Source organism: Ornithorhynchus anatinus, chromosome 3, assembly GCF_004115215.2.
Source record: "Ornithorhynchus anatinus isolate Pmale09 chromosome 3, mOrnAna1.pri.v4, whole genome shotgun sequence".
Classification (NCBI taxonomy): domain Eukaryota; kingdom Metazoa; phylum Chordata; class Mammalia; order Monotremata; family Ornithorhynchidae; genus Ornithorhynchus; species Ornithorhynchus anatinus.
This window is the reverse complement of record NC_041730.1, coordinates 21705105-21729128: the sequence shown is the minus strand read 5'-3', so window position 1 is coordinate 21729128 and position 24024 is coordinate 21705105. Positions and strand designations below refer to the sequence as shown.

At 51.2% G+C, this 24024-nt stretch overlaps 1 protein-coding gene across 3 annotated transcripts in view; it reads right to left on the bottom strand.

Annotated features, from left to right (window-relative positions):
• LRP4 (LDL receptor related protein 4) overlaps window positions 1–24024 on the bottom strand; it is a 71579-nt gene that overhangs the window by 44715 nt on the left and 2840 nt on the right. For all 3 annotated transcript variants that reach the window (XM_029059978.1, XM_029059979.1, XM_029059980.1), the window contains exon 2: window positions 1339–1485. In XM_029059978.1, the coding sequence (XP_028915811.1) occupies window positions 1339–1485 (147 nt within the window). The remainder of the gene's footprint in view (window positions 1–1338; window positions 1486–24024) is intronic.

Here is a 24024-nt window from a genome sequence, read left to right as displayed (position 1 = left end):
CTAGTCCCAGCTCTGCGACCTGCTTTGTGACCTTGGGCAAGGCCCTTAACTTCTCTGTGCCTCAATTCTCTCATTCTGCAAAATGGGGATTCAATACCTAGTTTCCCTCCTATTTCGACTTTGAGCCTTACGTGGGACCCGATCATCTTGTATCTACTCCAGTGCTTAGTACAGTGCTTGGCTTACAGTAAGTGCTTAATGAAAAACCACAACTATTATTACTATATCGTCAACATCAACGTCAATTTTTGAGAGCCATCAACAGAAATTTTCAAGAGCTCATTTTGGGTTTGGTATGGTGCTCTGGAGGGGTTTAGAGAGTTTGGAGAAGTCGTAGTCCCTGCCCTCGAAGAACTTGCCATTTGAAAGAGACAAGATGGACAGATATGTAGAACACTGCTAGAAGGGACACGTAGGTTGATGTACCAAAATGATGTGCATTTATGTGTGCAAACAATATGAATACAGTAATACTGGCTTAAGGAAAACACCTGCAGTTCCACTAAAGTGATGTTTTTTTGATAGGTGGTCTTCAAATACAAGGTACTTTCTGGAAACTGGTCTAAAACAATACAGTTCCACTAAAGAGATGTTTCATTGATAGGTGGTCTTCAAATATGAGATGCTTTCTTGAAACTGGTCTAAAACAATTCAGCGCCACTAGAGTGATGTTTATTTGACTGGGGGGGTCTTCAAATATGAGGTCCTTTCTTCAAACTGGTCTAAAACAATACAGTTCCACTAAAGTGATTTGTTAGGTGGTCTTCAAATAAAAGGTACTTTCTGGAAACGGGTCTAAAACAATACAGTTCCACTAAAGTGATGTTTTTTTGATAGGTGGTCTTCAAATATGAGCTACTTTCTTGAAACTGGTCTAAAAGAATAGTAATAATAATAATAATCGTAGTATTTGTTAAGCGTTTATTATGTGCCGAGCACTGTTCTAAGCCCTGAGATAGATACGAGCCAATCAGGTGGGAAACCGTCCCTGCCCCACGTGGGGCTCACGGTCTCAACCCCTATTTCACACACGAGGTAAAGGAGGTACCGAGAAGTGAAGCGGCTTGCCCGAGATCACCCAGCAGACGTATGGCGGAGCCGGGACCAGAACCCAGGTCCCCTTACTCCTAGGCCTAAGCTCTTTCCACTACAAGGCGGTTTTGCACCTCTAAATAGAGGGGGATTTGCGACCTGAGCCAGGGGTAATGGTGCCAGGCAGGTAAAGGTTGGGTAGCGACCAACCCGTAGCCCGTACGGCCCTCCCGCAGCCCGTGCTCCCCTCCTCCTTTCCCTCTCACCCCCCGGGACTCCCGCCCCTTGCACCCGGAGGGTCCTTACTGCAGCCGTCCTCGTCGCTGTGATCGCCGCAGTCGTTGTCGCCGTCGCACTGCCACTGGGCTGGGATGCAGGTGCACTCGCCCAGCGCGCTCACGGCACAGGTGAAGTGGCTGCGGCCGCAAGCACACTCGGGGCTGCTGTCCAGGCCTGGGGAGAGAAGGCCCGTGTACTCGGCGGGGGGGATCCAACGAGACCCTCGGCTGTTCATTCCACTCAATCCCATTTATTAAGCGCTTACTGTGGGCAGAGCACCGTACTAAGCGCTTGGGAGAGTACAACGCAACGCTAAAGAGTGACGATCCCTTCCCTTCCAGTCTGTGAGCCCCACGTGGCACAACCTGATTACCTTGTATCTATCCTGGTGCTTAGAACAGTGCTTGGCACATAGTAAGCGCTTAACAAATAATAATAATAATAATAATAATGATGGCATTTGTCAAGCGCTTACTATGTGCCGAGCACCGTTTTAAGCGCTGGGTGGGGGGGATATAAGGTGACTGACTTGTCCCACGGGCGGCTCACAATCTTCATCCCCATTTTCCAGATGAGGTCACTGAGGCACAGAGAGGTGAAGTGACTTGTCCAAAGTCACATAGTTGACAAGCAGCAGAGCCGGGATTAGAACCCACGACCTCTGACTCCCAAGCCCGGGCTCTTTCCACTGAGCCACGCTGCTCATTATGATTATGGGGATCTATTTTCATGTCTAAATATTCAGCTATTTATGTTGAAGGAATTGCACTATACTTAGTACAATGCTCTGCACACGGAAATAATAGTAATAATACTAATAGTTATGGTATCTGTTAAGCCTTTACGATGTGCCAGGCCCCGGGGCGGATACAAGCAAATGAGGTTGGACGCAGACCCCGTCCCAAGTGGGGCTCACAGCCCCAATCCCCATTTTATAGATGAAGTAACCGAAGCTCAGAGAAGTGAAGTGACTTGCCCAAGGTCACCCCACAACAAGTGGCAGAGCCAGGATTAGAACACCTAACCTTCTGACTCCTAGACCCGTGCTCTATTCACCACGCCATGCTGCTTCTCAATAAATACCACTGGATGATGGATTTGATATTTGCCCCAATCTCAGAGCACTTACGCACCTATCTTTAAATTACATATTATAAATGACTTGTCTGTCTCCCCCTCTAGGCTGTAAGCGCATTATGGGCAGGGAACCTGTCTGCTCATTCTGTTGTGGGGTAGTAATAATAATAATAATAATAATGTCGGTATTGGGTAAGCGCTTACTATGTGCAGAGCACTGTTCTAAGCGCTGGGGGAGATACAGGGTCATCAGGTTGTCCCACATGAGGCTCACAATCTTAATCCCCAATTTACAGATGAGGTAACTGAGGCACAGAGAAGTGAAGTGACTTGTCCCAGGTCACACAGCTGACAAGCGGCGGAGCCGGGATTCGAACCCATGAGCTATGACTCCCAAGCCCAGGTTCTTTCCACTGAGCCACGCTGCGCTCTGCACATAGCAAGTGCTCCATAAATACCACTGATTGATTGACTGAAGAGATATTCAAAGGAAAAACAGAAGCGTAGGGAGGGGGCAGGGTTCTTCCACCTCTAGATCTTTTTTCAGCTTCTTTCACTCGTTTGTCCTCCTTCCCTTCTTTCTCTCCCATCACCCATCGTCATCCAAAGCCCCCCGGCAGCAGTAGAGAGTTACAGTAAAACCAAATTAACCAAGCTGTGCTTTGTCTTAGTGGTATTTATTAAGCACTTTATTACGTGCCGGGCACTGTAGTAAGCACCGGGATAGATACAAGCTATTCCAGCTGGACACGAGGCATATGCCTCCCCCCCCGCCGATGGGGCTCAGAGTCTTAATCCCCATTTTACAGATGAGGTAACTGAGGCACGGAGAAGTGAAGCGACTTGCCCAAAGTCACTCGGCAGACAAGTGGCGGAGTCGGATTAGAACCCAGGTCCTCTGACTCCCAGGCCCGTGCTCTTTCCACTAGGCCACGCTGCTTCTGTAGAGGTTTCAAAGCCTTCAATAACGGAAGGTCAACTGCTCTTCCAAAGCCGGCTGGGCTTCCTCCCACCCCTCTTCCCGTACCCCGAAAGCTCCCTAAGCCATCACTCTTGGACAATTCTGGGGATCTCAAGGAAGAGACTAGCAGGCGGCCTTCTAATGATCAGACTGTGAGCCCGTCATCGGTCGGGGATTGTCTATCTGTTGCCGAATTGTACATTCCTAGTGTCCTACTGCACATAGTAAGCGAGGGGCTGCTCCTGGCACCTCATTAGCAAGTGCGGCTGGGGTTCGGTGGACTGAGTGGCCGACTGAACCCCTTACCTTAGGACGAGGGAGTTGAAATAAACTGAGAGAGAGAGGAGAGACGCCTGGGGTGAGGAAGCGGAGCCGCACCCTTGACAGAGGAGAGAGGGGGGTGAGGACAGAGTGAGTTGTTGGTTCTCTCGCTGGCCAGCGTCAGGAGAGCCGCAGGACTCCTGAGGTCTTGGGTGGCGGAGCGGCTCCCAAGCCACTAGTCCGAGTCCCGAGTCACCGTCCCGAGTCTGCCCGGCCGGGGGCCCGCGGTGGCCGTCACCCCCTCCTTAGGCGCTCAGGGTGACCGGTCGGCGGCAGAGGGAGGCTACGGTGAGGGAGAGGATGCTGGAAGAAGCGAGGAGACAGCCGGCGGAGGTAGGGGAGGATGGAGGGCAGACCCTGACAGACCGGGGTAAGGGACAGGGCGAAACTCTACGGATGTTTGGCAGGGGAAAAGGAGGAAGGGGGGGAGCCCCTCTCTCTTTTCTCCCCTCGCCCCCCTCCCCCCCACATCCCACCCTGCCTCAGGCCGGCCGCGGCAGAACCCGGCCGGCTATTGAGCGCCATTCGATCTGGCCAGCCAAGTCCCATGACCAGTCGCCGTGCCCCTTCCCCGGCGTGCCCAGCAGGATGCCCGGCGAAGGCGTGTGAACAGCTCCGCGCCCCCGCTCCTGCCTCGGCTCAAACAAAGGCCCCTGCCAGGGTCACTCTCCCCCGCATTCATCTCCCCCCCGTCACCCCGGCCCGGCGCGGCCAACCGCGGCCGCCAGAGCGAAGGGGGGGGGGATGCGGGGAGGGAAAGAGGAGGGAGAGAGAGGGGTTCTGGAGAGGAAGAGGGAGGAGACAGCGGGGAAGAGGAGGAGGAGGGAAGGGAGGAAGGAAGGGAGGACACCAGCCAGGCACACCCAGGTTCTCGGGCCCCGCCGCCACCCACGGGCACCGGAGGGAAAGGGACTTCGGAGTCGGAGAAGTGGCACACCGTGTTTACCGAGAAGTGCCCTCGCACACTGAAATACCAGTTTTCCTCTCGCGCTGACCCCCTTCCAGGCCCCCTCCCCACACACCTCTCTCCCACCACACACGTCTTACAAAAAATAGAAATACTGTTTCTAGCCTGCGTCAGGGACTTTCGCAAGGCATCGACACGGTAGACGGAGACCACGGTGGATGGCTCTCCATCCCAGCCCGGGGGGCGTTTGGAGGAGCCCCAGCCATCTAAGCCAGCTAAGACTGGCACAGCCATCCCTTCAGGAGCAAGGGGGACGTTTTCTCACAGAATTCTCAGTGGGAACCCACCCCAGAGAAGTCAAGGTATTCCGTTCTCTTAAGATGCAAAGGGACCTTTCAAAGGTGAGGCAGGGATGGAGGGCAATTGAAGGAAGACAGAAGACACTATACCTTCCCTCCCTGGGTCCTTCGATCGATCGGTCGATCGATCGATCGGATTTATCGAGCCCTTACTGGGAGCAGAGCACTGTACTAAGTTCCTGGGAGACTAAAATCTAACAGGGTTCATTCCTCTGTATTTATGGAGCACCTTCTGTGTGCCGAGCACTGTATTCATTCATTCTGTCAGTCATATTTATTGAGCGCTTATTGTGTGCAGAGCGCTGTACTAAGCGCTTGGAAAGTATAATTCAGCAAAAAAGAGAGACAAGCCCTGCCCACCCCGGGCTTACAGTCTAGAAGGGGGGCGACTAAGCACTTGACAGAGTACAATATAACAATCAACCGACACATTCCCTGCCCACAGTGAGCTTACAGTCTAGAGGGGGAGACAGACATTAATATAAATAAATTAATGGGAATGTGTCTACAGAGTTGGTACTAATAATAATAAATAATAATAATGCTGGCATCTGTTAAGCGCTTACTATGTGCAAAGCGCTGTTCTAAGCACCGGGGAGGATACAAGGTGATCAGGTTGTCCCACGTGGGGCTCGCGGTCTTAATGCCCATTTTACGGATGAGGTAACTGAGGTACAGAGAAGTTAAATACCCAATGGACAGAGTACAGGTTTGGGAGTCAGAAGGACCCGGGTTCTAATCCCGGTTCCACCGAAGTCACACAGCTGACAAGCGGCGGAGCCGGGATTTGAACCCATGATCTCTGACTCCCCAGCCCATGCTCTTTCCACTGAGCCACGCTGTTTGTCGTTCCTACTCGTCGAAGACTTTACCGTCTAGAAGACTCCTTCAGCAACTCAATCCACAGTTGGGCAAAGGCTCTGGAAATCTTGTGTTCTCAGGTCACTTGGGTTGTCCCTGGCAGCCCCCTCTCTTTGAGGTCAAACCCACGGCTCAGTCATTTTTAAAAGCAGGGCTGAGTCGGGGCGCGCAGTCGCATTTTCTATCCGAACTCCTGCAGTTATGCCATTCCAAATCCCAGCTGGTTGGGCCAGAAGCCCTCTCCCTCGTAAAACGAACCCAGACCGCCCACTACGCAACCAGATCCTCACTTTTGAGCACTTTTAAAGAGAAAAGGCATCTGGTTCGTGACCTAGTGGATAGAGCACAGGCCAGGGAGTCAGAAGGTCCTGGGTTGTAATCCCAGCTCTGCCATTTGTCTGCCGTGTGACCTTGGGCAAGTCGCGTCACTTCTCTGTGCCTCAGTTACCTCATTTGTTAAATGGGGGTTGAGACTGGGAGCCCTGTGTGGGACAGGGACCGTGTCCAATGCGAATTACCGGTATCCACCCCAGACTTGGTACAGTGCCAGGCACAAAGTAGGTGCTTAACAAACACCATAATAGTAATTATTATTAATAATAATTATTATATGTACTCTGTTAGTCCCTCTAAAGTGTAAGCTACTTATGGGCAGGGAAAGTGTGTGCTACTTCTGTTGTACTGTACTCTCCCAAGCACTTAGTCCAGTGCTCTGCACGCAGTAAGCACTCAATAAATACCACTAATCATGATACTTGTTAAGTGCTTACTATTGCCAAGCACTGTACTAAGCATTGGGGAAGATAAAAGTTAATCAGGCTGGACACAATCCCTGTCCCACATGGGGCTCACTATCTAACTAGGAGCGGGGAGAATTTAATAATAATAATAATAATAATAATAATAATAATGTTGGTATTTGTTAAGCGCTTACTATGGGCACAGCACTGTTCTAAGCACTGGGGTAGATACAGGGTAATCAGGTTGTCCCACGTGAGGCGTGGCTCAGTGGGAAGAGCCCGGGCTTAGGAGTCCGGGGTCATGGGTTCGAATCCCGACTCCGCCACTTGTCAGCTGTGTCTGTGGGCAAGTCACCTCACTTCTCTGGGCCTCAGTTACCTCATCTGGAAAATGGGGATTAAAAGTGCGAGCCCCATGTGGGACAACCTGATTACCCTGTATCTACCCCAGCGCTTAGAACAGTGCTCTGCACATAATAAGCGCTTAACAAATACCAACATTATTAATCCCCATTTTACAGATGAGGTAACTGAGGCCCAGAGAAGTCAAGTGACTTGCCCACAGTCACACAGCTAACAAGTGGCAGAGGCTGGATTCGAACCCAGGACCTCTGCCATGACCGGGCTCTTTCCACCGAGCCACGTAGATGAGGTAGTAATAATAATAATCACGGTATTTGTTAAGTGCTTACTATGTGCCAGACACTATACTAAGCACTGGAGTGGATACAAGCAAATCGGGTTGGACACACACCCTGCCCCATGTGGGGTTCACAGTCTCAATCCCCAATTTACAGATGAGGTCACTGAGGCTCACAGAAGTGAAATGACTTGCCCAAGATCACACAGCAGACAAGTGGCGGAGCTGGCACTAGAATCCCTGACCCTCCGACTCCCAGTCCCGTGCTCTAGCCACTACGCCACGCTGCTTCTCTAGAGAAGTTATGTGACCTGCCCAAGGTCACACAGCAGCATTAGAACCCACATCCTTCTGACTCAGGTCGGTGCTGTTTCCAGGAAGCCAGGACACTTGGATTAATTCCTGTCAGTGCTGTGACAGTGGTAAGTACAGCCTTCCCAATACGCGACATATCAATAGACCCGATCGGCTGATGACCGTGAGAATAGACCCTCGCAGCACAATAGGCGGGAACCAAATCACGGGAAAGATTTGTTACCCTTCGTCTCTGGGAAGTGATGCTGGCCATCTGTGTTATTGAGGTAAGGGCAGTGAGGTCGCTACACGGAGGAACTGGCCTCCTGAACACTGGCAATGATAGCAGTGTGGCCCAATGGATAGAGTACAGGCCCCGGGAGTCAGAAGGACCCGGGTTCTAATCCCGGTTCCACCACTTGCCTGCTGGGTGACCTTGGGCAAGTCGCTCTGCTTCTCTGCGCCTCAGCTACCTCTTTACAAAATGGGAATTACGACGGTGAGCCCCAACCGGGACACATGGACGGTGTCCTACCTGATTAGTTTGTCTAATAATAATAATTATGACATTTGTTAAGCGCTTACTATGTGCAGAGCACTGTTCTAAGCGGTGGGGTAGATACAGGGTAATCAGATTGTCCCACGTAGGGCTCACATTTTTAATCCCCACATTTTTTACAGATGAGGTGACTGAGGCACAGAGAAGTGAAGTGCTTACTACTGTGGCTTCACTTGTCACACAGCAGACAAGTGGCGGAGCCGGGATTAGAACCCACGACCTCTGACTCCCAAGCCCGGGCTCTTTCCGCTAAGCCACGCTGCTTCTGGCGCTTAGTGCAGGTGCCTGGCACATAGTAAGTGCTTAGCAAATACCAATGAACAGATAAAAAGAAAGGAAAAAGAGAGCCTCCGAAAGACTCTGTCACACCACCCTTGAATACAGTGAATCGGGAGAGCCTTTTCGTAGCCTCACCTGGAAATCCTATTTGCACCAGAGTAGATGCGAAAATCAGGGGATTCCATAGAGTGGGCCAGGGGAGTTTGAGTAAATGGAGCTGTGACTTCCCGCACATCAGAGAAACAGTGAGAATGCCAAAGCGGGACCCCGACTCTCCTTAATCAGGCCCCAGATAAAGAGACCCCGGCTTCGAAAGTATTTTCATCTGTTTATACAAGGGGAGAAAGACCTCTCCATTAATGTCTGCGTAAGCTGGGTGACGGAGAGTCCTTTGGGAGATCAGGATCTCTGCCTCATTCTGCTAACCGGAGGAAGGGACTGCTCTTAATATGCCCGCGGCCTCGGGGGCAGCCTTTCAGGCCCTCTGGGGGGCTTTCGGGGAGGGGAGAGATGAAGGTGATAATAATAATGTTGGTATTTGTTAAGCGCTTACTCTGTGCCGAGCACTGTTCTAAGCGCTGGGGGAGATACAGGGTAATCAGGTTGTCCCACGTGAGGCTCACGGTTGATCCCCATTTTACAGATGAGGGAACTGAGGCACAGAGAAGTGAAGTGACTCGCCCACAGTCACACAGCTGACAAGTGGCAGAGCTGGGAATCGAACCCACGACCTCTGACTCCAAAGCCCAGGCTCTTTCCACTGAGCCACGCTGCTTCCCATAATGTTGGTATTTGTTAAGCGCTTACTATGTGCAGAGCACTGTTCTAAGCGCTGGGGCAGATACAGGGTGATTAGAGGTAGTTACTGGAGACACTGCATTTAACGCATTTTCACCCCTGACACGTCCTCACCCAGACCCAGAGCGCCTCATCGCTTTACAGAAACCTAATTCTGTTCTGTTAAATGTCCTCGGACAATAATAATAATGTTGGTATTCGTTAAGCGCTTACTGTGTGCAGAGCACCGTTCTAAGCGCTGGGGTAGGTACAGGGTCATCAGGTTGTCCCACGGGGGGCTCACAGTTAATCCCCATTTTACAGATGAGGTCACTGAGGCCCAGAGAAGTGAAGTGACTTGCCCACAGTCACCCAGCTGACGAGTGGCAGAGCAGGGATTCGAACTCATGACCTCTGACTCCCAAGCCCGGGCTCTTTCCACTGAGCCACGCTGCTTCTCTGCAGTCACTTCACTTCTCTGAGCTTCAGTTTTCGCATCTGAAAAACGGGAGTTAAATACCAGTTCTCCCTCTCCCTTAGAGGGACTGTTTTCTAACCTGATTACCTTGTGCCTGCCCCAGCCCATAGTGCGGGGCTTGGCACGTAGAAGGCGCTTAACAAATACCAACGATTAGAAACTTGCCCTGCTGGGGGCCTGGCCAGGATTCACCACACTCTACTTGGCCCTTCAGTCAATCAGTGGTATTTATTGAGCGCTTACTACGTGCAGGGCACTGTACTACGCTCCTCAGTCTGACACGGCCAATGTGTGTTCATTCCGTCTATCTAAACGGCGGGGCAGCGGGTTCTTGGCGGAAGTGGTCACGGGAACTTTCGGAGGCAAGGAAATGCCCCATCCCATCTAGGCAATCCCACACCTTACGGAGAGATTTTGAATAAGATGGAAGGACCGAAATGAAGCTTCCATTCAGCTCGGAAGAATTTGAAAGGCCGTTCTTAGCATAGGCATGCAGGATAGCCTTCCTGTCAGGAGAATGTCAGCTCCCGGCCATTTCCCCTATCTCATTTACTTCAACGTCCTGTAAGCTCTTTCTGGGAGCTTACCAGAGTTTACCGACTCTATTATCCTGCAGTCTCCCAAGTGCTTAGTACAGGGCTCTGCACACAGTAAACTCTCAACAAATATCACTCGCTGAACGATTGAGTGTCCTGGCCAAGTTCCAAATGGGCCAGGTTTCTAACTGTGGTATTCGATAAGCACTTACTATGTGCCAAGCACTACACTGGGGTTACACGCCACACAGTCAGGTCAGAGTCCCCATAGGAGGGAGGGAGAACAGGTTATTTACCCCCCCCCCCGCCGTTTTACAAAGGAGACAACTGAGGCTCAAAGAAGTTAAGTAACTTGCCCAAGGTCACACGGCAGACAAATGGCAGAGGGCAGAGTCCTCTGGTTTACGGAAGGCACCAGCTCAGGAAGGAGGCAGGGGCCAGTGCTCTTCTGTGCTCAAGGAATCTTGGCGTCACCTTAATGATTTAATTCCTGGTCTGGAAAGGAAGAGGCAAGAGAGGCAGCGTGGCTCAGTGGAAAGAGCATGGGCTTTGGAGTCAGAGGTCATGAGTTCGAATCCCAGCTCTGCCACTTGGCTGTGTGACTGTGGGCAAGTCACTTAACTTCTCTGTGCCTCAGTTACCTCATCTGTAAAATGGGGATGAAGACTGTGAGCCCCACATGGGACATCCTGATTCCCTTGTGTCTACCCCAGCGCTTAGAACAGTGCTCGGTACATAGTAAGCGCTTAACAAATACCAACATTATTATTGTTATTATTCAGAGGCTTGGGCTAGCAAAGACCGGGACGACCGTGAGAAGGAAGTCATCCATTCACACTCAACGCCCGGCCTGGGCCTCTTCTCAAGGTCTCGCCCTGAACTACGGAGACACGGTGTGGTCAGCCACCAGGCAACCTCCAAATCAGTCTATGGAGGAACTTATTTTTAAATGATGCTTGCTAAGTACTTACTATGTGCCAGGCGAACTAAGCTGGGTAGCTAGAAGCTAATAATAATAATAATGTTGGGGTTTGGTAAGCACTTACTATGTGCAGAGCACTGTTCTAAGTGCTGGGGGAGATTTACAGGGTCATCAGGTTGTCCCACGTGAGGCTCACAGTCTTAATCCCCAGTTTACAGATGAGGTCACTGAGGCACAGAGAAGTGAAGTGACTTGGCCACAGTCACACAGCTGAAAAGTGGCAGAGACGGGATTTGAACCCATGTCCGCTGACTCCCAAGCCCGGGCTCTTTCCACCGAGCCACGCTGCTTCTCTAATCAGGTTGGACACAGCCCATGTCCCACAAGGGGCTCAGAGTTATTAATTCCCATTTTACAAATGAGGTAACAGAGGCACAGAGATTTTAAGTGACTTGCCCAAACTCACAAAGCAGACAGGTGGCAGAGCCGGGAGTAGAACCCAGGTCCTTCTGACTCCGAGTCCGGTGCTCTATCCACTAAACAACACTGCTTCTGTGTCGTGTGGCTCAGTGGAAAGAGCCCGGACTTGAGAGTCAGAGGTCATGGGTTCTAATCTCGGCTCTGCCACTTGTCAGCTGTGTGATCGTGGGCAAGTCACTTAACTTCTCGGTGCCTCAGTTCCTTCATCTGTAAAATGGGGATTAACTGTGAGCCTCACGTGGGACAACCTGATGACCCTGTAAATCTCCCCCAGCACTTAGAACAGTGCTCTGCACATAGTAAGCGCTTAACAGATACCAACATTATTATTACGTTATTATTAATCCCGACTCTGCCACTTGTCAGCTGTGTGTCTTTGGGCAAGTCACTTCACTGGGCCTCGGCTACCTCATCTGTAAAATGGGGATTAAGACTGGGAGCCCCATGTGGGACAACCTGATGACCTGGTATCCCCCCCCCAGGGCTTAGAACAGTGCTTGGTACATGGTGAGTGCTTAACAAATGCCATCATTATTATTATTACGAGGTCCGTGGCAGAGATGGGATCAGAACCCAGGTTGTCTGACTCCCAGGTTCTTGCCACTGGGCCACGCCGCTTCCCATAGATCACATCTCTCTCTCCCTATTCAAAGACCACAAAACCCCACCTCTTCTAACATGCCTTTCCCAATCAGCACCCCGGAGTCATACAAACCCAACAGCCCATTCTTATTTATTTATGTCCATCCCCAGCCCTTTTGTATATAAGTTTATTCAGTTGTACCTTCAATTATTTACTTTGATTACTTATAAGTACTTTTCCACCATTAACTTGTAGGCTCCCTGTAGGCAGAAAACATGTCACTTCTCTGTTTAGTATCTTCCCAGCCCTTTGTACTCGAGGGCAGATCTCAGGCTAGAAGGGGCCTCTGGTCTAGCTGCTTTGTCTCGCTCTGGAATGGAAAATCATCCCTTGTTGTTGCGTTGTTGTCTTATGCTGTCATCTCTTTTTGGTTTTTTAGGGGTATTTTCTAAGCGCTTACTACTTGTCAAACACTGTTTTAAGTCCTGGGGTAGCTTCGAGTTAATCAGGCGACGCCATGGACACACTTCTCCCACAGTGCCCCACTGCCCTAATAATAATAATGTTGGTATTTGTTAAACGCTTACTATGTGCAGAACACTGTTCTAAGCGCTGGAGTAGGTACAGGGTCATCAGGTTGTCCCACGTGAGGCTCACGGTCTTCATCCCTATTTTACAGATGAGGTAACTGAGGCACGGAGAAGTTCAGTGACTTGCCCACAGTCACACAGCTGACAGGTGCCAGAGCCGGGATTTGAACCCATGACCTCTGACTCCCGAGCCCGGGCTCTTGCCAGTGAGCCGCGCTGCTTCGGTGGCGTCTCCGTGTTGTTGCATGCTACTTCTCTATTTACAGTCATCTGAGTTAGAGGTTGCCCTTGGGAGATAAAAGCCAAATTGACCTTCATATCAGGGGGATGATAGGGTGAGGCCACCCTGGAAAGGGACAGGCCAAATGGTCGGAGAAGCAGCGCGCCTAGTGGAAAGGGCACGGATCCGGGAGTCGGAGGACCTGGGTTCTAATCCCGGCTCCGCCGCTTGTCGGCCGTGTGACCTCAGGCAAGTCACGTCGCTTGGCTGCACTTCAGTTACCTCATCTGTAAAATGGGGGTTAAGACCGTGAGCCCCGGATGGGACGTGGACCGTGTCCGACCCTTTTAACTTGAACCTATCTTGGCGCTTAGTGCAGTGGTTGCCACATAGAAAGGGCTTAACGAATACCCTTAAAAAACAATAGTTAAGATGCAGGGAGACACAGGTCTTATCTCCGGGGTCCTGAGAGAACGGAAACTCTGGGAGGCAGCCAGAGATCAAAGCAGCTGTTCCCCATCTAAAGAGAGACACAGAGAGGGACAGAGAGAGAGCAGGTGTGTGTTTGTTTGGGGGTGGGAAGAGGGGAAATCTCAGAAGAACAAACAAACCCAACCCCACCTAGGAGAGCTCTAGTTCCTTCTCTTCCCTCCTTCGGTGTCCTCCCACCTTCCTTGCCGCTCAGGACACAGATGGGTCACAGGAAGGCCTGACTAACTGGAATCTACCCCAGTGCTTAAAACAGTGTTTGACTTAGAAAATACCACTGGAAAATAAAAAAAGGAAGGGGGGACCCTCTGGATGGTGCAATGGCTCCTTCTCATGTGCTACAGCGCTCCCCGATTCCAAGTCCCAGGATGGGAAAAAGGAGTTCTCCTTCATGCTGGGGAGAAGGCAGCCAGTCACGTTGTCTGGTTTTTGCAAGGAGTTTCTGCTGAAGAGACTGCCCCGGATAAAGGCGCCTCTGTCTTTCAAGGGCATCCCCCCTATTTCCGGGAGAAGCATCAGACTCTGCCAAAGCCGGACCCACCCTCAAACATCAACACCTGTCCCTTCAGTTATTCGATCTCTTCCTGTGGCCCTGTGTCTCAGACTTGGGGTGGTGGCCAAGGGACTGCTTTAAAAACTCTGCGGGGAGGTCTGAGTGTCTTCTCAAATACATATACACATTTTAACGGCATTTGTTTAACGCTTACTATGTGCCGGGCAGGGTTCTAAGAGCCGGGGTAGATACAAGCTAATAATAATCACGATGGTACTCGTTAAGTGCTTACTATGTGCCAAGCACTGTTCTAAGTGCTGGGGTATGTGCAAGTTAATCAGGTTGGACACAGTCTCTCTGCCACAGGGGGCTCACACTCTTAATCCCCATTTTACAGATGAGGTAACTGGGGCCCAGAGAAGTTAAGTGACTTGCCTAAGGTCACACAGACGACACGCATGTGGCGGAGGCGGGATTAGAACCCAGGCCCTTTGGACTCCCAGGTCGGTGCTCTTTCCACTAAGCAGCGTCCCACAGTCTTAATTCCCATTTTACAGATGAGGTAATTGAAAGCACAGAAGTGAAGTGACTTGCCCAAAGTCACACGGCAGACAAGTGGCAGAGCCGGGACTCGAACCCAGGTTCTTCTGACTCCCAGCCTCCTGTATATCCACTAGGCCACGAAAGACAGTTATTTGTTTGGTCTTTTTTTTTCCTCAAACAATCCTAGGGGACTTTTCCAGACTAGAGCTAATTGCAAACTCAAGGTATGTTAATATCGGGGATCCACAGGGACAAAATAATTTGCATTTTACAGCTGCAAACTTTGACCCGTTTCAAAGGAGAGATGGCAGGAAAAGTTCCAGATACTATTGTGGACTTCACCTGAATAGCCTTGCAGGGGACTAAGTCAATATTGAGTGAGAAACTGGGCCTGGAGCTTGAACCGGTGAAAAAGTTGAACAGAAGGGAAGGAAAAGCCAGAGAGAGGCCCCGGAGAAGTGACACGAAGCTGAAAGAAAGTCCATGGTGGCTGAAAGAGAAAGCCTACTTAAGACTTGAAAGGGTTCAGTACACCTTTCTGGAATCTCTGACACCAAGTCCAGAGTTACCTTTCACTACTTATTGGATCTTAGTTTATGCTCTTTTTGCCTTGTTCTAATTCTACTTAGAACTGATAAATGCCTACTGCTTATTCGTTCTTACCTTATTTTCAAATCCACCTTGAATTTAGTAAAATACCTACACTTCCTTTTTATCCAGAGAAAGGGAACGGAGGTGGCCGTTCCCTAGATTCACCTCAGGAAACAGGGCACGTCCGTAGGGGTAGATGGGACGCGGATAACGACTCTGGTCAAGGCAGCTATTTTATTTGCAATGGGGGCGATGACTAGACAATTACAATAAATTGTAAATTGCACAATTTATATCTCCGTCTGCCATGGTTGTTTCATTTCTGGCTGGTTTCTCCTGAGTTCTTACCTCCGCCGGCAGGTCAGCCAGAAGCAAAGCTCGTTGGAGGGCGGGGAACGCGTCTCCCAACCCTGTTGGATCATTCTCTCTTAGTACAGTGCTCTGCACGCAAGACGTGCTCAAGAAATACAACTGATTGATTGCTCGCTGTGGGCAGGGGACGTGTGTCTCCCAAGCGCGTAGTACAATGCTTTGCACACAGTAATGCTCAGTAAATACGACTGAATAAATTCGATGGCCACCACCTCCACGCTCCCTGCCACTCCGGCCCCCATCTGCAGTTTTCCGATCCTAAGGTCACTTACATTATCTGCAGTGATGGCAACGCCAGTTTCTAAACCTATACGTCTTTAAATTACATTAAATAAATTAATTATGTATTCATATTAACGTCGGTCTCCACCTCTAGACCGTAAGCTCGTTACGGGCAGGGAACGTGCCTGCTAATTCTGTTGTAGTGTACTCTCCCAAGCGCTTAGTAAAGTGTTCTGCACAGTGATCCATAAATATGAATGATTCCTACTGAGACATCTCTCTTTGCAGGTACGTCACTTTGGGTATCTGCCTTTGTTCCTGCCACGTCTGGCTTTGTCTCCCTACACCTGACCCTCATCACGTCCGCTCGTCCCCTGTCTCTAATTCTGGGGGAAGTCAGGCAATTCAACTAATTTTTCTTTTATATCACTCAGTCGATCATATCTATCGAGCGCTTACCGTGTGCAGAGCACTACGCTAAACGTTTGGGAGAGAACGCTATAACAGAGTTGGTAGGCACCTTTCCTGCCCACACAGTCTAGAGGGGGAGATGGACATTAATAGGAATAAATTAATTACAGATATGTACATAAGTGCTGTGGGGCTGAGGAAGGGGTGAATAAAGGGTGCAAATCTAAGTGGAGGGGTGACGCAGAGCTGGAAGAAAACCTAGACTTGAGTAAAAACACACTGTAACCACCGTTACTACGAGCGTAGCTTCGGTACGGTAACTATTTTTCATCCGCATAGCTGGGCTAGGCAAGAGAATCCTAACTGTTTCCCACTGCTGGGATTGGAGAAATTTTTCAAGTGGTTGGAAATTTGGGGATGCTTTATCTGGGAAATATCCTACAGAGCTGGGCCAAAGACTAGGGACCGTGATTTGAAAAACTTTTAGTCGGAACTGAGTCCTTGGGTGTGGAGGTTAAAGTCAAGGCTGGCAAAGGACTGAGAAGAACTTGAAAAGGGGGCTATAAATAAAAAAGGTTTAAGGGCCTGTTAAGCCATCCTGAGCTGCAGAACCCAGAGACCAGAAGTCAAATGGCTCTTCCTGTCACTCTCTCCAGAAACTGCAACAGCTCAATTCCACTTTTTCCACCATCTGTACAAGAGCCCCAGGGAACTTCAAACAGTAATAAATGTCCTATTCAGAGACCCCTAATAATAATAATTGTGATACCTGTTGAGCGCTTACTATGTGTCAAGCACATTCCAAGTGCTGAGCTAGATACAAGTTAATTAGGTCGGCACTGTTTCTGTCCTATCTGAGGCTCACACTTATCCCCATTTTATAGAAGAGGTAACTGAGGCACAGAGAAGTTAAGTGACTTGCTCAAGGTCACACAGTAGACACGTGACGGAGCCAAGATTAGAACCCAGGTTCTTCTGACTTCCGGGTCCGTGCTCTAGCCACTAAGCCACGCTGCTATTTCCTAAAATGAGGCAGCACCCCTATGATAACAAGAATAATAATAATAATAGTTACGGTATCTGTTAAGCACTTACTATGTGTGAGCTCGCTGTTGGATAGGAATCGTCTCTGTTGCCGAATTGTACTTTCCAAGGACTTAGTAGTAAGAATAATAATAATAATGTTGGTATTTGTTAAGCGCTTACTATGTACAGAGCACTGTTCTAAGCGCTGGGGTGGATACAGGGTCATCAGGTTGTCTCACGTGAGGCTCACAGTTAATCCCCACTTTACAGATGAGATAACTGAGGCCCAGAGAAGTGAAGTGACTTGCCCACAGTCACCCAGCTGACAAGTGGCAGAGCTGGGATTCGAACCCATGACATCTGACTCCCAAGCCGGGGCTCTAGTACAGTGCTCTGCACACTGTAAGCGCTCAATAAATACGACTGAATGAATGCCAAGCACTGTCCTAAGTGCTGGGGTAGATACAAGGTAGTCAGGTTGTCCCACCTGGGGCTCGGTCTTAATCCTGTTTTCCAGATGAGGTAACTGAGGCCCAGAGAAGTGAAGTGACTTACCCAACGTCACACACTACAGGCACGGAGGGCAGGCTAGACGATTAATCATACTTTTTCCCGTTTATTTAGTGCCCGTCTTCTGAGAAGCTCAAAGAACATCAGTTTCCTGAGAGGAAGAGGGCACCAATGAGTCTCCTCATCTTACAAATGGGAAAAGTGAGGTGCAGCATGGTGAAGTCACAGGCAATTCAAGGCCTTCTCACTTTGAAGACGGTGTTCTACCCCCAAGAAAACTTAGCAACCAAACACCATCATAGCCTGAAGGTAGAGATAGATTACTGGGAAATCCCATCTTAAATGCTTAAAAAGGAGGGAGGGAGCGGGAAGGGAGGGAGAGGAGGGGAGGGTTTATTGATAAAGAGAAGCTGCGTGGCTCGGCTCAGTGGAAAGAGCCCGGGCTTGGGAGTCAGAGGTCATGGATTTGAAACCCGGCACTGCCACTTGTCAGCTGTGTGACTGTGGGCAAGTCACTTCACTTCTCTGTGACTCAGTGACCTCATCTGGAAAATGGGGATTAAGACTATGAGCCTCACGTGGGACAGGCTTGTTATGTGCCAAGCACCGTACTAAATGCTGGGGTAGACACAAACTGATCAGGTTGGACACAGTTCCTGTACCACACGGGGCTCACGGTCTTAATCCCCATTTTAATAATAATAATAATAATAATGATAAGGGTATTATCATGCTGCTAGTTCCTAAAATGAGGCAGCACCCCTATGATAATAATAATAATTACGGTATCTGTTAAGCACTTACTATGTGTGAACACAACCTGACTACCTTGTAGCTACCCCAGCGCTTAGAACAGTGCTCTGCACATACTAAGCACTTAACAAATACCATTTCATTATTATTACGTGTCCAAGCTGAGTAACTTGTACCTACTCCGGCACTTAGTACAGTGCCTGGCACACAGCAAGCGCTTAACAAATACCATAAAAAAAATAGGACCTTGGGGACATCCCGAGAAACCAAGCCCACATGGTGACAAGTGGCTTCGGCTCGCTTCGAGTCATCCCATCCACCAAGTCCCCTATGCTTCTGAATGTCGGCGAGCAATGGGATGATTAATCAATCTTCTTTAATGAGGGCTGTGCGCACAGCATTGTATTAAGCGCTCGGGAGAGCGCGATATATCAGCCTTATTATACTGACACGTTCCCTGACCACCAATCAATCAATCAATCCACCAATCGATAGTATTTACTTAGTGCCTTCTGGGTGCGGAGCATTGGGGTACCTACCCAGAACAGAACACAGATTAAATATTTGGATTTTCTAAGGCGATGCTCCTAAGTGGAGGGGAGAGATGGGGCATTCCTGGGAGGAGGGAGGTCATTCCCAGAGCGGTAACGGTCCCCGCCAATTAGAAGCCGCCCAGCCCGGTGGATAGAGCACGGGCCTGGGAATCAGAGGACTTGGGCTCTAATCCCGGCTCTGCCACTTGTCTGCCGGGTGACCTTGGGCAACTCACTTAACTAATGGGGATTAAGACTGCGAGCCCCAGATGGGACATGGACGGTGTCCAACCTGATTAGCCTGCGTCCCTCTCAGCGCTTAGTTCGGTACCTGGCACACGGTAGGCCCTTAACCAGTACCATAAAAAAACGTAAACGAGAAGCCTGCCCGGAGAATCAGCTGCAAAATGACCACTCCTCCTTGAACCTTATCCCAGGGGTGAAGCGCAACTTCTAGAAGAATAAAAAGGGTCAGCGGAGTGATGGAGGGCACTCATCTCTAATGCCCTCTCTTCTCGGCATCTCCGTTCGGCGGCTCTCACCTCCCTGGGTCCCTCCCCGTCCCATAGGTGGCTCCTTTAAGGATTCGCTCATCTCAGCAAGGCGGCAGGCAGTCCTTGCCCCTCGGCCTCGAGTCCTCGGTCCTCCTCCGGCCGGCTGCGGTGGCCGGGACCCAGAGGGAGGGAACGAAGAGTCCTCTCCGTGCCAGGCCTCTCGGCAGGAACCACCCCGGCCTGGCCCCGCTGGGCGAGAACCCCGTGGGCTTCCCTGCTTCACAAAACCTTTTTTCTTGTGCTAATCGGGTGTCTCTCCCAGCAGCGGGGGCTGGCACCCCCAGACCCCTCAGCCAGGCAGGGGGAGGCACCTCTCCTCTTGAGCCAGGAGCTTCGTGGCCCCCGCAAACCCCGGTGATAAATTATGCAGCACCTTTGTGTCGCTGCCTCTCGGCCAGATGGGAGGTTTTTTCTCCGGGAGTCTTTTGTTTCCAGCTTTGATGGGGGCTTTGGATCGGCTCTGATCCCCGCTCGGCACAGAGGTGAAGGGCGGGGGTGGGGGGCGGAGGGGGGGCTCCGGCAGGCCAAGTCAGGGCTTGCAGCGAGTCACGGAGAGGCCTTCCCTAGGCTCCCTCGCTCCCCACCCCCACCCCCTAACCTGGGACTGCGCTCGAGTGGAAAAGGTCCCATTAAACATGTTCCAGGGGCCTCACAGCCAAGATGTTATTTTGATGGATTCGGCGAGGAAGGAGGAGAATTTCTAAGTGCGGAGAAAGAATGGAGTTTGTTCTAATGGGTTTGAGAGGTGCCCAAGGGCACCAGGGATGTTTGCTTCTCTCTAAATCAAAAACACAGAAGACCAGAAAATGGAGTCAAACAAGTGAGCGCCAGGAAGCGGGGAATCGGCTCCATTTAACGGCCGCTCTTGGTTACGGCCAATTCCGGGCGGCTCCGAGAAACACCACATCACTGGCACCAACTTAACCGGAGGAACAAAGAGACAACAGGGGTCAAACTGGGGAGGGGGAGTTGGGGGCGCGGGGGGGGGGAAGGGGAAGGGGAAGGGGGCGGCCGAGGCGGGGCACGGGACTCATATCAATTATCCTCGAATGCTGAAAGGATTCCTGATGGAAGACGGGCCACTCTGCGAAGGAAGCCCGGGAACGGGAGGAGCTTGTCAGACAGACAGCCTCTGAGGGAGGCCGGCGGGCGGCCGTTTGGAGCGGCAGGGCCTGCTGGGGCCTGGAGCTCTGGGGCCTGACCCCCTTTCCCGGGAGGGTGGGAGAATCCGTCAGTGCCCGACACTGCTTTCATCTTCAGCTCGGTGGGTTTCACTCGCTAGCCCGGCTAGAGAAGAGAAGGCGGGCCGAGCCTGGCTCCGCCACTTGCCTGCTGCGTGACCTTGTGCGAGTCACTTGGCTTCTCTGTGACTTCGTTACCTCATCTGCAAGTGGGGATAAGATCCGTGAGCCCCCCGGGGGACGCGGACGGCGTCCAACCCGATTAGCTCGGGTCTATCCCGGGGCCTGGTTCACTGCCTGGCACATAGTAAGCGCTTAACTAAATGAGAGAAGCAGCGCGGCTCAGTTGGAAGGAGCCCGGGCTGGGGAGTCGGAGGTCATGGGTTCGAATCCCCGGCTCCCGCCGCTTGTCAGCTGGGTGACTTTGGGCAAGTCACTTAACTTCGCTGTGCCTCAGTGACCTCGTCTGTAAAACGGGGATGAAGACTGTGAGCCTCACGTGGGACAACCTGATCACCTTGTATCCCCCAGGGCTTACTACAGTGCTTTGCACATAGTAAGCGCTTAACAAATACCACCCTTATCAAATACCATAAAAAAAAAAAAGAAGAGCTGTATCTTCCAGGGCAACTGGAAGCACAGATACTTCCTCTCTTTCTCCCTCCTCCCCCGGCCCCGCCGCCACAAGAACTAGTTTGGAGAGATGACTGATTCCCCCTGGACTCAACCCCAACAGCTCCCATCAATCCTCATTTCTCAAGGCGAGGACAGAAGGGAGCTGCATTCGGGCTTCACGGGGTTTGAAGAGAGGCAGGCCAGATCAGACAGCCGACCTCTCTCTAAAGATAAAGGGGGCAGATGACAGTCGACTGGCCGATACGGGACCGGCAAGCGGGGAACCGGCAGGATCTAGTTGAGGGAATACGCCTAAGCCTGTCACCAAAAGAAGAACCCAACCCTCCCCGGACACAAGCTGGAATGGAAGGCTGACGCCACAGGCCTTCATCTGATCTATTTATAGTGCCGCTTCTCACTCCCCTGGTCAGCCAGAAAGGCGTCTTTTCAGGGGCACCTCGTTCATTCAACAGTATTTATTGAGTGCTTACTATGTGCAGAGCACTCTACTAAGCGCTTGGAATGGCCAATTCGGCGACAGATAGAGACAATCCCTGCTCACTGACGGGCTTACAGTCTAATCGGGGGAGAAGAATGGAGCCTCGGTTGATATAATAATAATAATGATGATGATGATGGCATTTGCTAAGCGCTTACTACGTTCTAAGCGTTGGGGTAGCTACAAGGTAATCAGGTTGTCCCACGTGGGGTTCACAGTCTAAATCCCCAGTTGACAGATGAGGTCACTGAGGCACAGAGAAGTGAAGCGGCTGGCCCACAGTCACACTGCTGACAAGCGGCGGAGCAGGGATTAGAACTCACGACCTCTGACTCCCAAGCGCGGGCTCTTTCCGCTAAGCCACGCTGCGTCTCGTATGATGGCATTTGTTAAGCGCTCACTATGCGCCGAGCAGCGTTCTGAGCGCCGGGGGAGATACGAGGTCATCGGGTTGACCCACATGGGGCTCGCAGTCTTCATCCTCATTTTACAGAGGAGGTAACTGAGGGACAGAGAAGTTATGTGAGTTGCCCAAAGTCACCCAGCTGACGAGCGGCGGAGCCGGGATTAGAACCCATGACTCCTGACTCCCAAGCCCGGACTCTTTCCGCTAAGCCACGCCGCGGCTTATCCGGAGCGGAGAGGCTTCAAACCCAGACTTCGGTGGCACTTCATCGTAGAACAACTTCCCTACTCAGGGCGGCCTCGCCGGGAGGTCTCAGCAGGATCTCGGCTAATGAAAGGGAACCAAAGTTGGGTGACCCCGCCCTGGGATCGGGAGAGATAAAAGGCTACAAAATAGCACGATCCAGAAGATAAGGGGGGACGACCACCGCAGACACGCCAACCTCAGATCTGACCCCGCATCTCTACTCCGGCGGGCACCATCCGACACATCAGCCCGTCATCCCCATGGGGCCCATTCACTGAAACCTCTTTCTTGGTTTCATTTCCTCCTTCTTCTGGGGGTCAGGGTCCATCATCGCAGAGTGTACAAAATGAAGTCACGGACATCCCTGCTACCTCAAGCCCCAGTGCCCCTGCAATTCAGCTCACTCTCGGCAAAGACCCGGTAGAGTCTGGCGAATTCCCGAGAAGAAAACGTTGGCCTCCCCGTGCCCCCAACCCGTCTTTCCCGGATTCCCCCATTTCCTCAGTTTATACCTCAGGGTTGACTGCTTTGGGAGCGGGAGTGTCTTTGGTGCTTCAAGGCGGGAGAGGGGGCCGGGCTCCCCTTTCAGGCCCCCTGTGCACCTGCCTCCACATCACCCTGTGCCAAACCCAAGGTCGATACTTGATACGCAGCGTAAGATGGGAGAGGAAGCGCAGATTCAGCACCAAGCCAGAGTTTCTTCATTAACTCGTGAAAGCAGGTGACAAGGACATCCGAGCCCCAAGCGGATCTAGGGTTGCAAGCGGAGCCATCTGGACCGAGTGACCTTCTGTAATTAGATCTAGGCCAAGTAGCTGCCCATCCTTAGCTGCCAGTGGTAACTCTCCTCGTCCCAAGACGCTCTGAGCACTTCTAACTTTCCTCGGTCAGTCGGTCAATCACCGGTGCCTATGGAGCTCCAACTGCGTGCACTCAATCGTGCTAGGAAGACAACCAAAGGAGACGATACTCCCAGCAGAAACGATCGCTTTTTCTCCTCACAGATTTGAGCAAGACAGGGTGCTCCTCCATTATGGCCTCGAAGGCAAGTCTACTGAAAAGAACCAGCCAATTCCACCCCACTTCTAGTGTGAGGATCGTGGCGACGCCATTTCCCTCCAAAGACCTCAAGTCCGGTGGAACGAAGGGCAAGCGCGGGACCGAACCCGGTCCTTGACATACCTAGGGACCTCCAGCATCCCCGTCAGCACTATGGTTTGGGAATCTGGTACTCGGCTCCAGGCTTGGCCATCACCCTCAGATTCCAAACTCACACCGCGCATCCCCTCCCAAGTTGTCTTCGTCTGGGTCAGTGGCATCCTCGGCTGTCGCCCCTTTCTCTGCCGGCTCAAAACTTTGCACCTAGACAACTTCTAAAGAAAACCGAGGCCATTTCTCCCGGTCTCTCCGAAGATGACCAAATACTACCCTAACGTCCCAGGAGATGAGGGCTTGAATAGGCAAGTGTTGGGTGTTTTGCCATACGACGCCCTTAAAGCTGCCAGACGGTGCCCAAGGATAACCCGTACTCAAAATGTTTGCTCCGACTCACATTAACGACGTTCTTCCAGGCCAACCCCTCCCAGCTTCCCCCCCCAACCCACCTACCCCGCCTTCTAAAGCATTAGAAATTTCATCGCACTGTGCAAATGGCTGCAGAAATGCTAAACTTAGCATTTTGAGGA